At 38.4% G+C, this 16,350-nt stretch overlaps 1 protein-coding gene across 3 annotated transcripts in view; it reads left to right on the forward strand.

Annotated features, from left to right (window-relative positions):
* LOC105391196 (GATA-binding factor C) overlaps positions 1-16,350 on the forward strand; it is a 70,333-nt gene that overhangs the window by 47,192 nt on the left and 6,791 nt on the right. For all 3 annotated transcript variants that reach the window (XM_011562638.3, XM_011562639.3, XM_038122414.2), the window contains exon 5: positions 6,359-6,493. In XM_011562638.3, coding sequence (XP_011560940.2) covers positions 6,359-6,493 — 135 coding nt within the window. The remainder of the gene's footprint in view (positions 1-6,358; positions 6,494-16,350) is intronic.

The following is a 16,350-nucleotide window of genomic DNA, read 5'->3' on the forward strand; positions in this document are numbered from 1 at the left end:
CCAGCAACTCTATGTTTACTAATATATATTTATGATAAATTTATATGGTCACTATTATACCTCAGTACTTACAGCGTTACGTGCTGAGTTCCTATATTAATTAAGTGCAAGAAGGAATACTCATTTCGCTGTTAGCAATTAGGTATACGATGGACGTCACGGCCGGCAGTTTCGATTACTATTCGAATGACGCGATATCGATCTCTTCTTACAGAACCGAGACCAACTATTTGCTCGGAACCTCGTTAGTGCACGTCTCTGGTAGAGAGGTAATAAAGGCGGAATTGGCTTGTAAAGTTGGTAGTGGTAAGTTGGTCTATCAGCGGCGCTGCACACGAGCGGCCGGCGGTTTGATGTGTCAATCCGATCGGTATCGCCCGATGGCTCCTATTGGGCAGCCGCTACGCTTTGTTGTTACTAACGGATTTATGAAATCCGACGGCCCATGAACTACAATCGAACACACCTACCGACTCGGTCAAACTTTCCTTTCCCTCTTACCGCTGTCCGATCTCAGACAGATAGATCGGTGATCGATTTGCATAAAAAATATTAAAAGCCAAGTCCTCGGGAAGAAACGGAGAGCGCAGTAACAAATGGCGATGCGAAAATGAATGGGTTTAAATGAATTTCACACGGAGCCCATTTCCCTGTGTTTCATGGCAGGCGGCACACAGGCAGCGCGCTACGCTTCGCACACAAATAAATCGTAAAGCGAATTTCCCAACATGGCTTCCGCGGTTCAGGCGGCGGCCAATGGGAGGCGCGGGGGGGCGGGGGGGGAGGGGACGATGCATCTTCGTGTGAAAATGCGAAAAATTTACGAGCATCTTCTTTGTTATGACTCCAGTCAAGTTGTTCGTTGTTCGATCCACGGACTCGGTCTGACTTGTACGACACTCGCGTAGCGCTCGTAACGTCGGTGGCGAGGTTCGTGCTCGACACGTTTTTTCAACCTCATTTTACTGCTCGATTGAATTTTATTACATATTTCGTAAAATGTAATGTCGTAGTTTGAGGTAAACGAAAGCCTCGTAGGACACTTTGAAAAGCTTATAAAAAGCATCATTAATTTCTGATGATTCGTGCAAGACCCTTCATAAGGGTAGTTATTTCTAGATACTACTTACATACATGTAAACGTAGAGGCACAACGCATACCAACCAACCCTTTATATCATAAAATACCCATACAATAGCACCCCTACTACAGCACAGCTGAAACTGCGCCCGTGTGAGTGAACACGATGAAAATCTTTATTTTCACGCTCTATCTCTCTTTATCTAATCGGCCGGGGCAGATAAGGACGGAACTCCGGAAAAACTGGCGAGGGGTGAGAGGTAAAGGCTACATCGATTCTGCGCTTTCACTGCTAGGGGCCGTGTAAACCTTTAAAAACAGGCGCCATTGCCGCGCGATTGTCATCTCTAACTGTATAGCGACTAGACGGAATTTTCAGTGAGGAGTAATCTCGGGTAAATGGATTGCCTCCCCCTTGGGGTTCCCGTAGTGGGATCTAGATGGCGTAGATACGCTGATACGGCGCGGCTGTGTGGGTGCTCGTGGGCACACGCTGGCTCTGTGTTTCAGCGCATAAGTTCGTACTTTCCGGCTACAGAGTTGTGTGTATGCCTACGTACTGTAGGCGTATATCAAAGCAGTTTCCGGGTAGGTTAAATTTTGCTTGTATTGCGAATATATGAGGGGATGTCTCCATCCCTTTTTGTAATATTATTTAATGTTTGAACACAGATAGGTAGGTAGATTAGCGAGCGACGGCGGAGGCTGTGATTTGATTAGATTAGAAGGTGTTCGCTGGAGGGTCGCGAGATAGCGCGATGGTATCGGGGGGAGCCTATTATGGAAATATGTTTTTAATGTGGGTGGTTTATTGAATTAGCCGAAGTTCGTGCGAAGTGATGCGAGATTAATTCGGTTGATGTGTTCGTTACTGATAAATTAACAGAATGTTCATTGGTTTATTAACATAATGGCTGTATGTATTGTTCGGTAAACATATTATATTTTTCAATACGAACGTGATTTACGGCACAATGCGAATGAGGCGTAATTAAATGTGGGCCGTTTTAAATTCGTAAAAACATTGTCAAATGGGACGGGATCGATTATGGTAACTATAAATAGGAGTTGTCCACTCGGCAGAGACACTGGTCCATTATGTAGGCACAATCAGCGCGGGGCAACAAAGGGATGTACTTTGATCCGGTGACAAAGAAGCTCCTTTGCGTGGCGCTGGCTTTGAGTTTACACAACACTGAAATGTTAAGTGGCCGCCATTATCCGCAGGCTGAATCCTGCGAGTATCTCTTGTGCCTCGTTTTTATCTCGAACAATGTCGGCATGCGAGTGACATGTTTTTTCCCGTTCAGTTGTTTTTTGAATCTCTCTGTACACTATCGATCGGCCGTGGAATGTTGTTGACAGTGAAATGGGTTTGATAATTAATAAAACTCTTCTGTGGGAATACGGGAGGATTCTTAGATGCGCCGATAATAAATTCAAACGGGAACCGTCGAGTTTATTATCTGTGCGTGGAGTATTAAATGTGAGGGGTCCATAAAGAGTGACCCGAATAAATCCGGCTATAAAATTTACGAGGTTTTCCAGCGATTTCAGCGCTTGAGGAGCGAAAGTAATTCGGCTATAAAATTACGAGTAAACAGCCGTTTTTTCCGTGGAAATGCGCGCCAGGGGGTACCGGGGGGTGTCCCACGCTTGACTCCTGTAATCGGCTTAGCGGCGACCCCTCGGCGCTGATTTACTGGTGTCCCCCGGGCGGGTGATGCGTGCCGTTATAATACACCCTGATGAGAAACCTTATCTGCAGATTATAAAATTGGTTTGGGGGTAATTGAGTCATAAAATCTGGTATTAATCAACAATAACATTAGCTTGTCTGTAGATCGATCTAAGTCTCTTAAGTTATCTTTATTTCAGGTGTAAAAAGCCCATATCATATCCTAATTACATTTACATTTATAAAATTAAAATTAAAAAATACAAAAGTAAATATCCTTAAAGATTAAAGACAATATTAATATATATATATATATATATATATATATATATATATATATATATATATATATATATATATATATATATATATAATTATGTATATAATAATAAGATTTCACTTTGAATAAAGTTATGAATTTGGAATTCCAAATCAAATGAATATCGACGACAATAAATGGCTCTGACTTGTATTGATGAAATTCACTGGCTTGGTGGCTAGCGCACAGCATCTAACAAGAATTAATACATTCTTTGTACGATGACGCGGTGGACGTCGATCGATGGAGAGCGGTATGGGGCGGCTAATACGGACAACTCTAATCTCATTCGTTTACAAAGGAGCTGCCATGACGCGGCAAATATTCACGCGAACCATTTAATATTTAGATATTCCAATATGCAGCTGTACTGTCGCTTACAGCGATCACTTTTTTTTGATCTGATATTAATTATTACATCATATATTCTTGGAGGAATTACATTACATGTCTAATATATTATGTTCCAACATATTTCTTAGGGTTATGATTAAGAATCCGACTTTATTAAAACTTAAGACATAACATGAGGATTACCCTATGATTCATGATCCAATAGTACAGTTACCTAAATATTTCATTGAAATAACTAACAATAGAATGTTCATTTAGTGCAACTGTACTTTGCAAACCGATATCTGCCATAGATCCAAAACGCAAAACTATTGCGATCACGACTGTACCGCGTCTCGTCGGCAAACTCGAAATTAAACCGAACAATCACGATAACCTCGCTACAGCCACATACCTACGAGCTCTATAGGAACTAGCTGAAATACGAAGCGAAAACTTACTCTATCAGCACACCGCATAGATACTAGCGCCGCCACTGAGGTAGGAACGGCCTAGAGTTTGAGATCTAGTTACCGAATCTCGGGCCAATCGAGCGGGACTCAAGCGTAATGTTTTATTTCCTTTGTCCGATAAATGACATGACAAATGAATGGATTTATTATGAGTTGGATTGCGCGCGTCTTTTATTTTCTCGGCCGGTTCGGGTCGAAATGCATTTTTAATTGAGTGAGCCACTTTGTGGACTCAGTAAAATGGCCACCGCATGCCGGGACCCTGTGGCCTGTTCCAGTTCAGTCTTGTTATTGTCACTGACACTAAAAAGAACATAAAACTTTACTGATTTGTTTTTTATCCTTTGTGTATTTGATTTAAATATAACTTAATAAGTACCTAAATCTAAGTATTACACAATAAAATTATAACAAAAAGTATGATATGATACTTACACACTAGGGCATGCAATACCGGAACAATTTTCAATACCGGTATTGAGTTCCGGTATTACAATTGAATACCGGGATCCCGGTATTAATACCGGTATTAGACTTCCTTGTAATAAATGGCATATACTGTGTTTAAAGGTCGTATACATCAAAATAAAACAAGAAAATGCAATCATATTCTGTATTTTGTTGTAGATTTTTACGAGAAATCAGTTTTAGAGTTTAAATTTTAGAATAAACTATTTTTTTACATCCGGTGCCGGTTTACGCATGGTCAACAGTAGATTTCTAGCAGCCGAAAACTGCATTAAACGGTTGGGAACAAGTGCGCTTTCACAGTATATACACACACAAGGCTAACTAAACCTTAATCGCTTTATTTATAGCCTAAAAAAGTCCGATTCCGGTATTACTTCAATACCGGTATTAACTTTCAATATATATATATATATATATCCTCCTAGCCGTATTCGGCCATGGCGACTGCGTTCAAACTCCGTGTTTTATAGTTGCTGAAGGTTCCGCTGGTGTGCCCTCAAGTGACTTATATAGCCAATCTTGGCTTGGAACGTTCGTGCACACTGGGCACACGTTAAGACACCGTTTACATAATTATAGTTTATGGCCGCTGGTGGTCGGGCCATTAACTCGTCCCGTTTTGTATCGAGATCGAGTATCCTCTTGTCTTCAAAGTCGTTTGTCTTGACTTGGATTATTTGTCTCCACAGTGGACGATTTTGTGCCTGACTTTCCCATTGAGAGGTTTCGATATTGCACCTCTTCATGTGCCTCTTTTGGACATCTTTGTATCTTAGGAACTGGCCGCCTTGTTTCCGCTTGCCGTCCTGAAGCTCAGAGTAAAAGATGCGTTTGGCAATTCTCTCTTCACTCATCCGGGAGACATGTCCGCTCCATCTTAACTGTCGTCGCATAAGGTAAGCCTCTATTCCGCTGACCTTGGCTCGTCTCAGCACCTCCGTGTTGCGAACATAGTCCGACCACTTGATGTTCATAATCTGTCGTAGGCATCTAAGATGGAATTGGTCCAGCATACGGATGTGTTTTCGGTATGGGCACCACGTCTCTGACGAGTATAAAAGGTTTGGGAGAACGATCGCCATGTAGACGGACACTTTTGTTTTGAGCTTGATGTCGTGTGAGCGGAAGACCTTGCTGCGGAGTTTGCCGAAGGCTGCAGAAGCGGCTCCTATCCTCCCATTCAATTCGAAGTCAAGGTCGCACTTCGATGTAATTGTGCTCCCCAAGTATTTGAACTTGTCCACTTGCCTAAGGACACTATCTCCGAGTTTAATAGAGAACGTTCTTAAAATCAGTGTAAATAAAACCGAAGTAATGGCCAATACAATCGACGGCCAAACTTTCAATATCGGTATTGAAAAAAGCGGGAATTTTGTATGGGATCCCGGTATTACGAATACCGGTATTGCGGTATTGCATGCCCTATTACACACACAGAATGTTTTACAGTAAACTAAATATGATGTATGTTATAGAAAACATTGATGCTTGAAAACCGGAAAACCCGCAATGACTACAAAAATTCGTTAAAGGTTTTGAATTTAGAACAGAAGCCGGTTATTCGTTGAGAACTGCCCCAATATTTTTTGTTTGATTGACGTCCAGTAATGGGCAGGTGCGTAGGAACGATAGCTACTTACTTTTTCGTATCGACCGGCGACGGGGCCGCGAGCTTTTGACAGTCGTTCATTTTGCATCTTGAGGTTTTTTTTTGACGATTGTTTCAGGGTGAATATTTATGGTCGTATTTGCATTTGTGGCCCCCTCTTGAAACTGTTACTGTAGCTGTTAAAAACACTGTTGGGTTGGGGGAAGTTTTACTTGTAGTTGATATTTTTTATTGCTTTTGTTTACTTGCCTGCTTTAAATACCTTTGACCCGTGCAATTTATAAGAATTTTAACAACTGCCTGCCATGGAACGTGCAACCCTAATCCATCTTTTTTCCTGATTTCCCTAAACTTTCTCCTCTATATTTTTTTATTAACAATCAATTTTCTCCAGTCGTTACAGAGTGCGGCGCGTCGGGCCGGCACGTCGTGTGCCAACTGCAAGACAACGACGACGACGTTGTGGCGACGCAACCAGAACGGCGAGCCCGTATGCAACGCATGCGGACTCTACTATAAGCTGCATAACGTGAGTACTCTTACTACCTCCATGGCGTAGGGAATACTATTCGTGAGGTATAAGGATAACTCTTAGCTTACGATACCTGTAGTTATAGGATGTAAGTTTGAAATAGAATGAGATTCTTCTAGTGCCTCGTCCTATGCTTTTACATCAGTGAGCAAAAACCATTATTAACAACTCTCTCATACCAATAAAAATAAAATACCCTCTAAATTGGGTAAATATAACCGCGGAGTTATTCCCAGAGGAGCGCCACCCCGTCCCGCGGGAAGACTTGACACTATCTGCTTGACAGATAACCCCACATAAAGGACCACCCCAATAATTTAAATAACATCTTTGTTTCCATAAAGTATAGGTACTGAATTAAGGGACATAAAAATTATATTTACAAAGATGTACAGTAAATTTTGTGCTGCATTATCTGAAATCCCATTTTCAGCGGTTCCGATGTGTCCTCACCTGCCTTTTATGTCACACGAAGGACGAGGCCGCAACGGATGACGATAACATCAATATTTGTGCTGGATCTATGTCATTTCTCATTACATTGCTCATTTACAAAAAAAAACAAAAGACACCACTACAATGGCACTTCCGCAACATCCCGCAACATTCGGAATTTAAATTTTAATTGTCACACGCCAGCTGTCAACGTTTGAACTGCAACTCTCACGACACTCACAACCCCGTTTTGAAGCGAAACAATAACCAATCCTCTCATGCAAATTCTGTCATCGATACATTGGGACTCAACAAAACTGTATTACACAAAGACGGTAAAAGCCGCCCTTAAATAAGGGCACTTGAGTTTTTTTGCTGAAATGTATACTTTATTGGCCTTTTAAAGGAGGCAACAATGCTGTTTGTAATGATTCGGAAGTGGCACAAAGGAAATGCTACTTCAGTAGTCGAAGGGAATAATGGTGGAGGTACACTGGGAGCAATACAGAAATTGTCAGGGCCCGCCTCCTCATACATATTAACGTTTGTCGCAGCATGAGCTACCGTCGGCTCTCGGTCTGTCACTGATCGCCTCTTAATATTCCGCGGGCATGTTAATATATTGTTAACATGTCCACGCTCAAATTTATTCTTTATGGTGGTTGACTTTTAAATTATATTTCAGTATTTTAAGGTCAGTAGGAAATACCATTAAAATAAATATGCAAACATTATTTAATACTCACAATAACTTAACTTGAATTTGTCGTAAATTAATATTCACTTTGGCAATCGTTACCTTTCTTACAATATATAATTCAACGACATTTTTAACGACAAAAAGGTAATTTTCTTATTGCATATGTAATTTGAGAGATCTAAATGTCCATTGGGTTATTCAATACGATACAGTTTATGAGATTGTCCGTAGCGAGCCGTGATCGATTTCACACAAAAAACGCAATTCATACAACAAAGCTTCGGCTTATTGTGTGATTTACCGACCCGCCCGCGCCCGCCTCGTGTTGATACTTTATACTAAATGCATTGTTTGATATACTTCTTTAAAAAAAAACAGTTATATACGGTTTCAGGGTGGGTCATAAATATTAAAGATGAAATAATACTTAGGAACCTAAATTATTTCAAGTCAGTTGGTATTGCTTATTAGGTAAGTACCTATTTACTTTAGTTTTTTTTTATATTTAATTTAAATATAGGTAGGTACGCTAGTATATTTAATATTAATATATACTAGTATTGGTTGGTATTAATTAATAAAATAAATCACGAAGCTGACATAAATGTTCGCAATTTGTTTACCCAATAAATGATGGCATAAATATGTATTAAAACTGCATGAAAGCTACAATTCACAACTTCACTCTTCAAGTATGTTTGCATCATTTTCTTTATGTTGTTATTCGATTGTAGAGTCGCTACAAATGCCCCATTGTGGTCCAAATTGCCCCTCGCCGTTCTGTTCTATAAAAAACCTTGCAAGGATCTTGAGAGTTTACTCTGAGTATAATTTGGGGCTTAGCGCTATTGTGTTTTATTGTTTTTCATAACATCACTTTTGATAGGAAATGTTTCTGATATAATATAAGTAAGTAGTTTATTTGTTTCATTGATTAGATTTGATTGATATGGGAAAGTTTGGAGTTGAGTGAACTTTTACTCGTTCTATTTGGTGGGTTTCATATTAAATTGTTTGTTTTAGGTTGATACTTGTAATTGAAAAAAAGGAATAAATATATAACTACCTAGACTTTTTATGTTAGGACTTAGGACATTAATCTAATATTGACATTTCGAAATAAGATTTAAAATGTGTTTGTTGATTCTTATAAATGAAATAGATGACATGAGTAAGCACCTCTGTGACAAATAATGTCCGTTGGGAATCCACGTTATAGGTACCAAATTGAATTCAATCGAAAATAAATTATTTATTTGGCCATCCACAATGGCTGGCTAATAGGATTAGTATACCGCAGTGCGTGGGTTCGATTCCCGGCCGTACCTGCCGACGCGACCGCAATATTACATACACAGGACGATCCGTCTGTTCGTGGTACCCACTTTTTGTTGAATTTGTTTATTTAATTTATCACGCTCGTTTATTCGTTACTTCCTCCGTGTTATAGTCGATTAGCTTTTTGTGGGCTATCCGTTTTTTTCTCGGCCAAACTTTAAGTTTCGATGAAAAGAAAGTTACTTTTGCGGTCGCTTGTTTTCTTTCTTTAGCAGGCATTTGTTTTATTTATATCGAAGTGAAGAAGCCTTTTACAACCTGCCGGAGAGTGTGAAGCGATTCAAACTCACTCGAAACTATAATCATAAAAACAATGATTAAGTACCAATAACACGTTTTGGATCTGTTCGCCCGTTTCGTTAAGTGCCTTCGATACAAAAGTATTGGATTACCAGTCATATTGAGAACTAGAGAGAGAGGGAACATAATAACAGTTCAAATGATACATTTGGAATACAATGGAGCGATCAATTCAATTTTTGAATCGAGAACGCTCTTCTAGTTTCTTTTTTTTTCGGCTAAAGTGCTGTTTTGTTCAGCCAACATCCGAGAGAATTTGACAGTCACCGTTTTTTCTCGTGTTTTTCTTTTATGAGGTTCATTTTGAAGGAGCTTTAGCTCTCGCACGGCTACAATAGCTAATGGATACGAAAAACGTTTATGGAGATTATTTCAAGAGTGCATTTTGTGCAAAAGTTTTCAAAACAAAACAAACGGGGAGTCAGGCTTTAACTAGCGGGCTTTGTTTAAAAACAGGCTTAATTTACTCATTACATTACAGTACATGCGACTGGCCACTGGCCAAACGCGACGGGTACATTCGGCCGAATGTTATAATGACATCAATTTGAATATTCAACATTGAACAGCTATCCCATTTACATAAGTTCGGCGGTCCGTACAATTCGTAGCAATGTAAATGCCCTTTATTACCTACAGCTCATTGTTTTGTTTATTCTGTGCACAAAAATACTGTTGCAAAATAGGTTTTTTTTATTTATGTATTTCATTCATACTTAGGGTTTGTTTAGGTTGGGTACCTACTCTTGAGCGTTTATCAAAGTAGTTTACAGTAAGCTATGATTGGGAGCTTCATTGGTTCAAGTTAAAAACTAATTAGATATTGATTAAGGAACGTCTAATTCTGCCAAAACACGATCACATAAATAAACTATTACAAAGGGAATAAAGCGGGTGTCCGCGCAGTAGGCCGGAAAGATTTTATCTGTTGGCAATACAGAAAAAAATGGCGCCCACCGGAAGAGTCCAAGCGGCGCGCGGCGCGTTACTATTTTTTTCTTTTTTGTTTTAAATGGCTTTTTCCCGCCAACGTTAGGCCGGAAATGCGTTTGCGTAGAACTGCCCCACATTTCTGAACTTTGATATGCCCAATACAGTTTATATCTGAGCAACTTTGAATCTTAGCACGGACACTTAAAAGTAACGAATCGCGTGAACGCGTCCTTGTAAAAGCGCTTTTGTGAAGACGTGTAGAGTGTAACGCTAAATAGTATGTTTTTATTCATGAGCCACAGCTCCCATTCTGTTTAGTAAGCAATTCCCGTCTGATTTACCGTTTTCGTAATAAATTTTGTGAAAATGGGTAGTTTTAGTTCACAAAGCGATTAAAAGTTAACCAATGTATCTCACTTCTTCCATGTTAGAGGGTTCCTTGGCTATAACTATTTGTTCTATAATTAATTATGCTTAAGATAACGTATGTAATTACTAATTACATTTAGATTTGTAACCTACATTTAATTTATGAGTATTTTACTTAGTTGTATAAAAATGCAATGGCAGCTGCATAGCCCAGTTGATATTTGGATGGAGATAAGGCAGCGTCCTTCATGTAACAATCGTAGCTTAGGTCCAGACGTACCTACCTCGCAGTACATTGCACAATACTATTCATTGCCACAAGCTTTTGTCGCTCCTTCCTTGCTATTGATTCGTTATTATTATTATTGGTATCAATGGCAATAATTCAAATGTTACAACGTGCAATTTGTCCTCTGGTTTCGGTAATCATTGAGTCATAGCTGCTGTGCTTTATAATTTACTTTGATCGTAACTTTTACAATACATTAATAAAATAATACTTATATCATAATAATATAATAGCTAAGAACACTGTCGATAACGTCACTTGTGAATACCAAAATATTGCCACCTATAGCCAGAAAAAAACAATACAATAATAAGACAAACACAAATTAAACTTAAAACACACCAATATTTCGGTAGCGCATAAAACAGAATCATAATGACTGAGTGCGTAATGAAAGATAGACATCGGTAGTTACAAATAGACGTGTCTGCTAGATTCTGTATCCCGGTAGATGGTGCCGCACAGAGATCATCAGAGATCTGGCTGAGAGCCACCGAATCTGCTGCCATCTAGTGGTGATCTACGGCCGATCAGAAATACACGGCTCTAAACACGTCTTCGTTGCTTGGCTGTTGACTTTTTATAGTGAAACAGGATAATATTAAAATATAGTGAAAGAGAAAATGATCTGGGTATTTGGCTCAAGATGCGGAACAGCAAGAGTTTTGTTTGATGGGAAATAAAGATTTTAAATTTATCAATTAGCATTGTCAAGAAAACCAGATCAGGATACAAAATGGATCAGTCGTCTATGACATTAGTTAGGTCAGCCGATGCCGCTGCCGCGCCGAACATCTGTAAACATCTTCTGATAACATCTGACGCTTGACACAAAGCGGTGGCTCCAGATTACCATCTAACTATCCCCCTCCCTCCTGCCGCCACTTCCGCCTCTGTCTCTCTAATTATTTATTTATGGGCGACTATCACACAATCGATGCGCATGAGTGCAGAGCGACGCATGCTGCACAATTTACGCCACTTCAAATTTAGAAGCAAGGAGACGAAGCGCTATCGTGCAGGTGATCTCACGGTCTAGAATTCCAGCAATAAGTAATTTGCTTTAAAAATAATACGTTTGCGTTGATGTCGCGAAATTACTCAGTGGTTGTCAGGTGTGACAATTTTTGTTGCGATGCAATTTTAATTTTTACTTTAATTAAAAGCTGCAGTGGAAGTGGAGTGTATTTTATTGAATCTTTTATGAGACGTGCCTTTAATAACAGTAACGTTTAGTACTTTTCTACTACAGTTTAGTACTTTTGTACTTGTAATGAATGGTAGCGTATTTTCCAGTAATCTGCTATCCATCATTAAAAGCCAGCTGATCACTGAAATTGTCAAAAAATACTTCAAAAATATGGGAGCGATGTTAATTTCAATTTGAACCATTAACTGTCCATTTATAACCTCACCACAACCGTTACCACCGAAATTCGACAAAAAATATTAAAATATTCTTATGACATCTCACTCGTACGCAGCCAAGTGGTCGGCTCAAGGTGTAATTTGATTGAAAGCACCAAAAAACTCATATAATCATATAATAAGTGGAGGAATAATTACTGGGGCTTAGAGGCAGGTGGACGCGCACGCGCCGCCGCATTTATATCTTCAAATTATAAAGTGGTTTGGGAAATTATTGTGGGTTATTCGAAGAAACCACATAAATGTATTTCGTTCAATTTGACTAGCGCCACCTTTAATTGAATTTCTGTTGCATTATCGTTAAAGGAACACGAGGCAAAGTGCACTCTATGTATATCTGCCTCTATAGTGTTGCACGACGACGACGACGATTTATCGATAACCACTAAGCTGTTAAAGTCCACGTCGCCGTTGACAGTTACGGCTACTCGTTGCAGCCGCGTATGAATGCTGGACGGAGGCTGTGTATGAATTAGTGTAGCGTGGTAGCGCCCAAAGATTTAGTGCGGACGCGGCGCGGACCTAATTGGACCGCGCTCCAGCCGAGGGCGCGAAACATTTAAATTTATTGTTTTCCATAATTGTTTTTGAGGTGTGAGCTGCGGTTAGCTTGCCACATATACCATCTTCATTAAAATGACTGAAAATAAGGTAGCTGACATAGAGATGAATAGCAATGCTAGTTAAGATGTAAAATATTGCAAGAGCGACTCAAGTTAGTGTTTGTCAGATGTGTTTTCTTCGCTGTAACTTTTGTATGAGCTATTAAAATTTAAATACAGTACGACTAGAATTAACACCCAAACTTATAATATGATATTTATGAGCAAAGTGTTATATATTATATAGTTTTGTGAACTCGTGAGAGAATACGCGGCGAGGGGCTTCTGTGGAGCCGCCATGCTCTGACAGCTGGTTATGAACAACAAGAGCTAAAACAAATGATTCCGACCAATCTCGATATCGCTCGGACGATAACGTCTTTATTGAGTCGCAATCAGATTAAATGGTTGTCGTGTTGAAAACTTAATTACAAGTAGACATCTCGATACAAAATTAATGGGATTTTATAGTACTATTATCGAAACAAGTTGAATTAATCTCAAGCAGATATTGAGTAGCTGTATTTATTACGTTTCCACAAGAATCGTGTCGACATTGATAACGACACGGTAGAGTTACAGTTGCAATAAAAATTGACGTTCATTGTCGTATACGAGAGTTCTTTCGATGCGAGAATCACGACCGGTACCGTTGCTACGCGGTGTTGCAACACTGTCTGTCACAAATGAAATGTTAAAATAATAACTGGGCTGTAGGGCTGCACTATAAATCGGCGAGGTCGATAAATTTGGCGGGTGTATAAATCGCCGTTTCAATTATCCCCCGAAGAAGCAGCTGTCTGCGGGACGTGGCGAGTATTTATTTTAATCACGTGAACACATCAAACTGTTTCGACGCGGCGGTGTTTTATCGACATATCTCGAGGCACATCCTTAATTATGAAATTCGCGTCGTGAGCCTGTAAATCATTTCAAATCGGCAGCTTTGAGATACAGTTAGCTGCCGAGCGTCGAGTGGCTAGTGATTTTATTTTTGCTCTTCTGTTCGAGGTTTAGTTCATAACGGAGAGCACAATAGGAAAAAAGCAATGTGATAAAAAATTGAATGAATAAAGTTAAATTAAGATAAATACTCGAAGTAACATTACCTGGTCCCAAACGGCTGAAACGATTTTCTTAATATTTTATAAGGTCATATTATAAAACATTAAGAAAATCGTTTCAGCCGTTTGGGAGCTACGCTACCACAGACATGCTAAACTTATAACAACCCTCTTTTTCTGTCAGGGGTTAAAAAAGATAAAATATTTCTATCTACGAGTAGTCTGCCTAAAATTTAACATACGTAATTGAGACGAAAATAAATAAAAAATGCAATAAAAATTACAACCCGCGTCATCTGTGTCGGGCACGCTCGGCGCGGCGGCGGCTGCTAACCGTCCAGAACTAATTCAGCTGCTTCACTGAAAGCCAACGCTTTTTGTCACCGCCCTCGTCAGCAGCTCGTGAACGGGGTGTACTCATTTGTCAAATGAGATGAGAAAAAAGTGGCGTCTTCAACTTTTTACTGAGTTTTTACTGGTGCCGCGACGCACTGGGCTTGGGTAATATGCAGATTTACGGCGCCAAAATCCTATCTTGATTCTTTTTCTTACTCAATATGCCTGAAACAAATATTACCAACTATCACCCGTGCCATGGTCTTTTTTAATAGTTCACTATCAGTCATAAATATACAGTTGGTTGATTTTCAATTAGCCGTTTTAATTTAACTGGTTCTGTAATTAGGGTGACATTTTTTATTTTTAAAAGCGGACAAATAGTTTCATCTGTCATAAACGAGTAATGTCACCAATTTCCTTTAAGTTTTGATGTGACGTTATTTATTTTTAGATTGTGTTAAAAGTTTTTTTGATGCACAAAAAGTCGTTTTTAAAATTATAACTTACCTTTACCTACATATTTTTTTTCGATTAAGTTGATAGATAAGAATCTCATTTTCAACCATCGAGTCATAGCCAAAAAAATTAAATAAAAAAAAAACTTATTTATTTCTGAATATGTTAACAGTATTCTTAAAGTAGGCACTAGAGCGTAAGTACATGTTATTTGTAAGTAGTAAGGACTACCGGTAAAGTACAAAAAACTATTACATTGCTAATTTACTTAACTACTTTAACTTGAAATTTAAAAATGTCTTTCCTATAAATTTTATTTCTACCTAAAACAAAATAAAAATAAACGTATTTCCCACCGCTCCCTGGCAACACAGATTCCGCGTAGCCTCGCGTGTGGCGACCGCCAGTGTTGCCAGTTCTGCTCAATTGCCGGCACATTTCTTTATTTGTGCCATGCCCCATCTCTCCATGAGGGCACAACTTTTTAATTGCAATCTTTGCGACTGATGGCCGATTTTTTTTCTCTCTTTAAAATGTTTATGTTAGTTGAGAGTGGCTTAATAAGATGAATTGCTTTCAATAGTCTGTTGCAATTTATGATTTAACTTATAAGATATAGATAGATAGATAGAATATTCTTTATTTGTACACACACATAAAAGAAACTTACATAACTTAAATACTATAAACTATGTACAAAAATGGCGGTCTTATCGCTTAAAGCGATTTTTTCAAGACAACCTTAGGGTGGAAGGATATTTTGATTAAAGAGGGGTCAAGATATTAGATATTTATAGAATTGAATCTGAAATAAGCTTTAATAGATAAAAATAACGTAAGTACTGCAAATTAGCATCTAGTTTCTCACTACAATTATAGAACAATCGACTTTACGACTATAACTTTAGCATGTGTATTATTAAATATACTGTATTTTCTGTGTATGAATGACTAAGTTTATGACTTAGCAGGCACGACCAAGGAAAGATAAGTTATAACACCTTTATTGATCATTGTATGAGAATCCGCTTTATTCAAATTTATGAATCATTGAAACAGCAACATACAGTAGCCAATTATGACTTTTTTAAATAATAAATATTTCCTACGATCATCTGTAGAGGTTTTACTGCACTATTACTACTTATACCTTGGTACCTCAGTATCTAGACTAGGTACCTAATCAATATTTTAATGTATTTTTTTAAATTTAATAATGAGCTCTAAAACTAATTAACCTAAACTAAAAGTTTTTTTTAAATTGGATAGTTTTCTGTTATTATAATAATTTAATAAACTTAATTAGTCTAATGACATATTAATAAATTGTACAGACAATAAGTAGAAATTGATTAGAGTCGTAAAACAAAGCCGACAGTTGTATCGGGAAATTACACGAGCGATAGTGCAAAACAAATAAAGATACCGCAATTCTCAAAGATACCATGAAAAAAATGCATATTCTACTAATGAAAGCCGTAAATATTCATGAAAGTTCAATTAAAGTCATATAAAAATTATCATTTGTGTTAGTAACGATGGCGGCTTTATAATTTAGCGATTAATTAGTAGCAAAAACTTTCTTTAACGCTTTAATAGCG

Source organism: Plutella xylostella, chromosome 22, assembly GCF_932276165.1.
Source record: "Plutella xylostella chromosome 22, ilPluXylo3.1, whole genome shotgun sequence".
In the NCBI taxonomy this organism is placed as follows: Eukaryota; Metazoa; Arthropoda; class Insecta; order Lepidoptera; family Plutellidae; genus Plutella; species Plutella xylostella.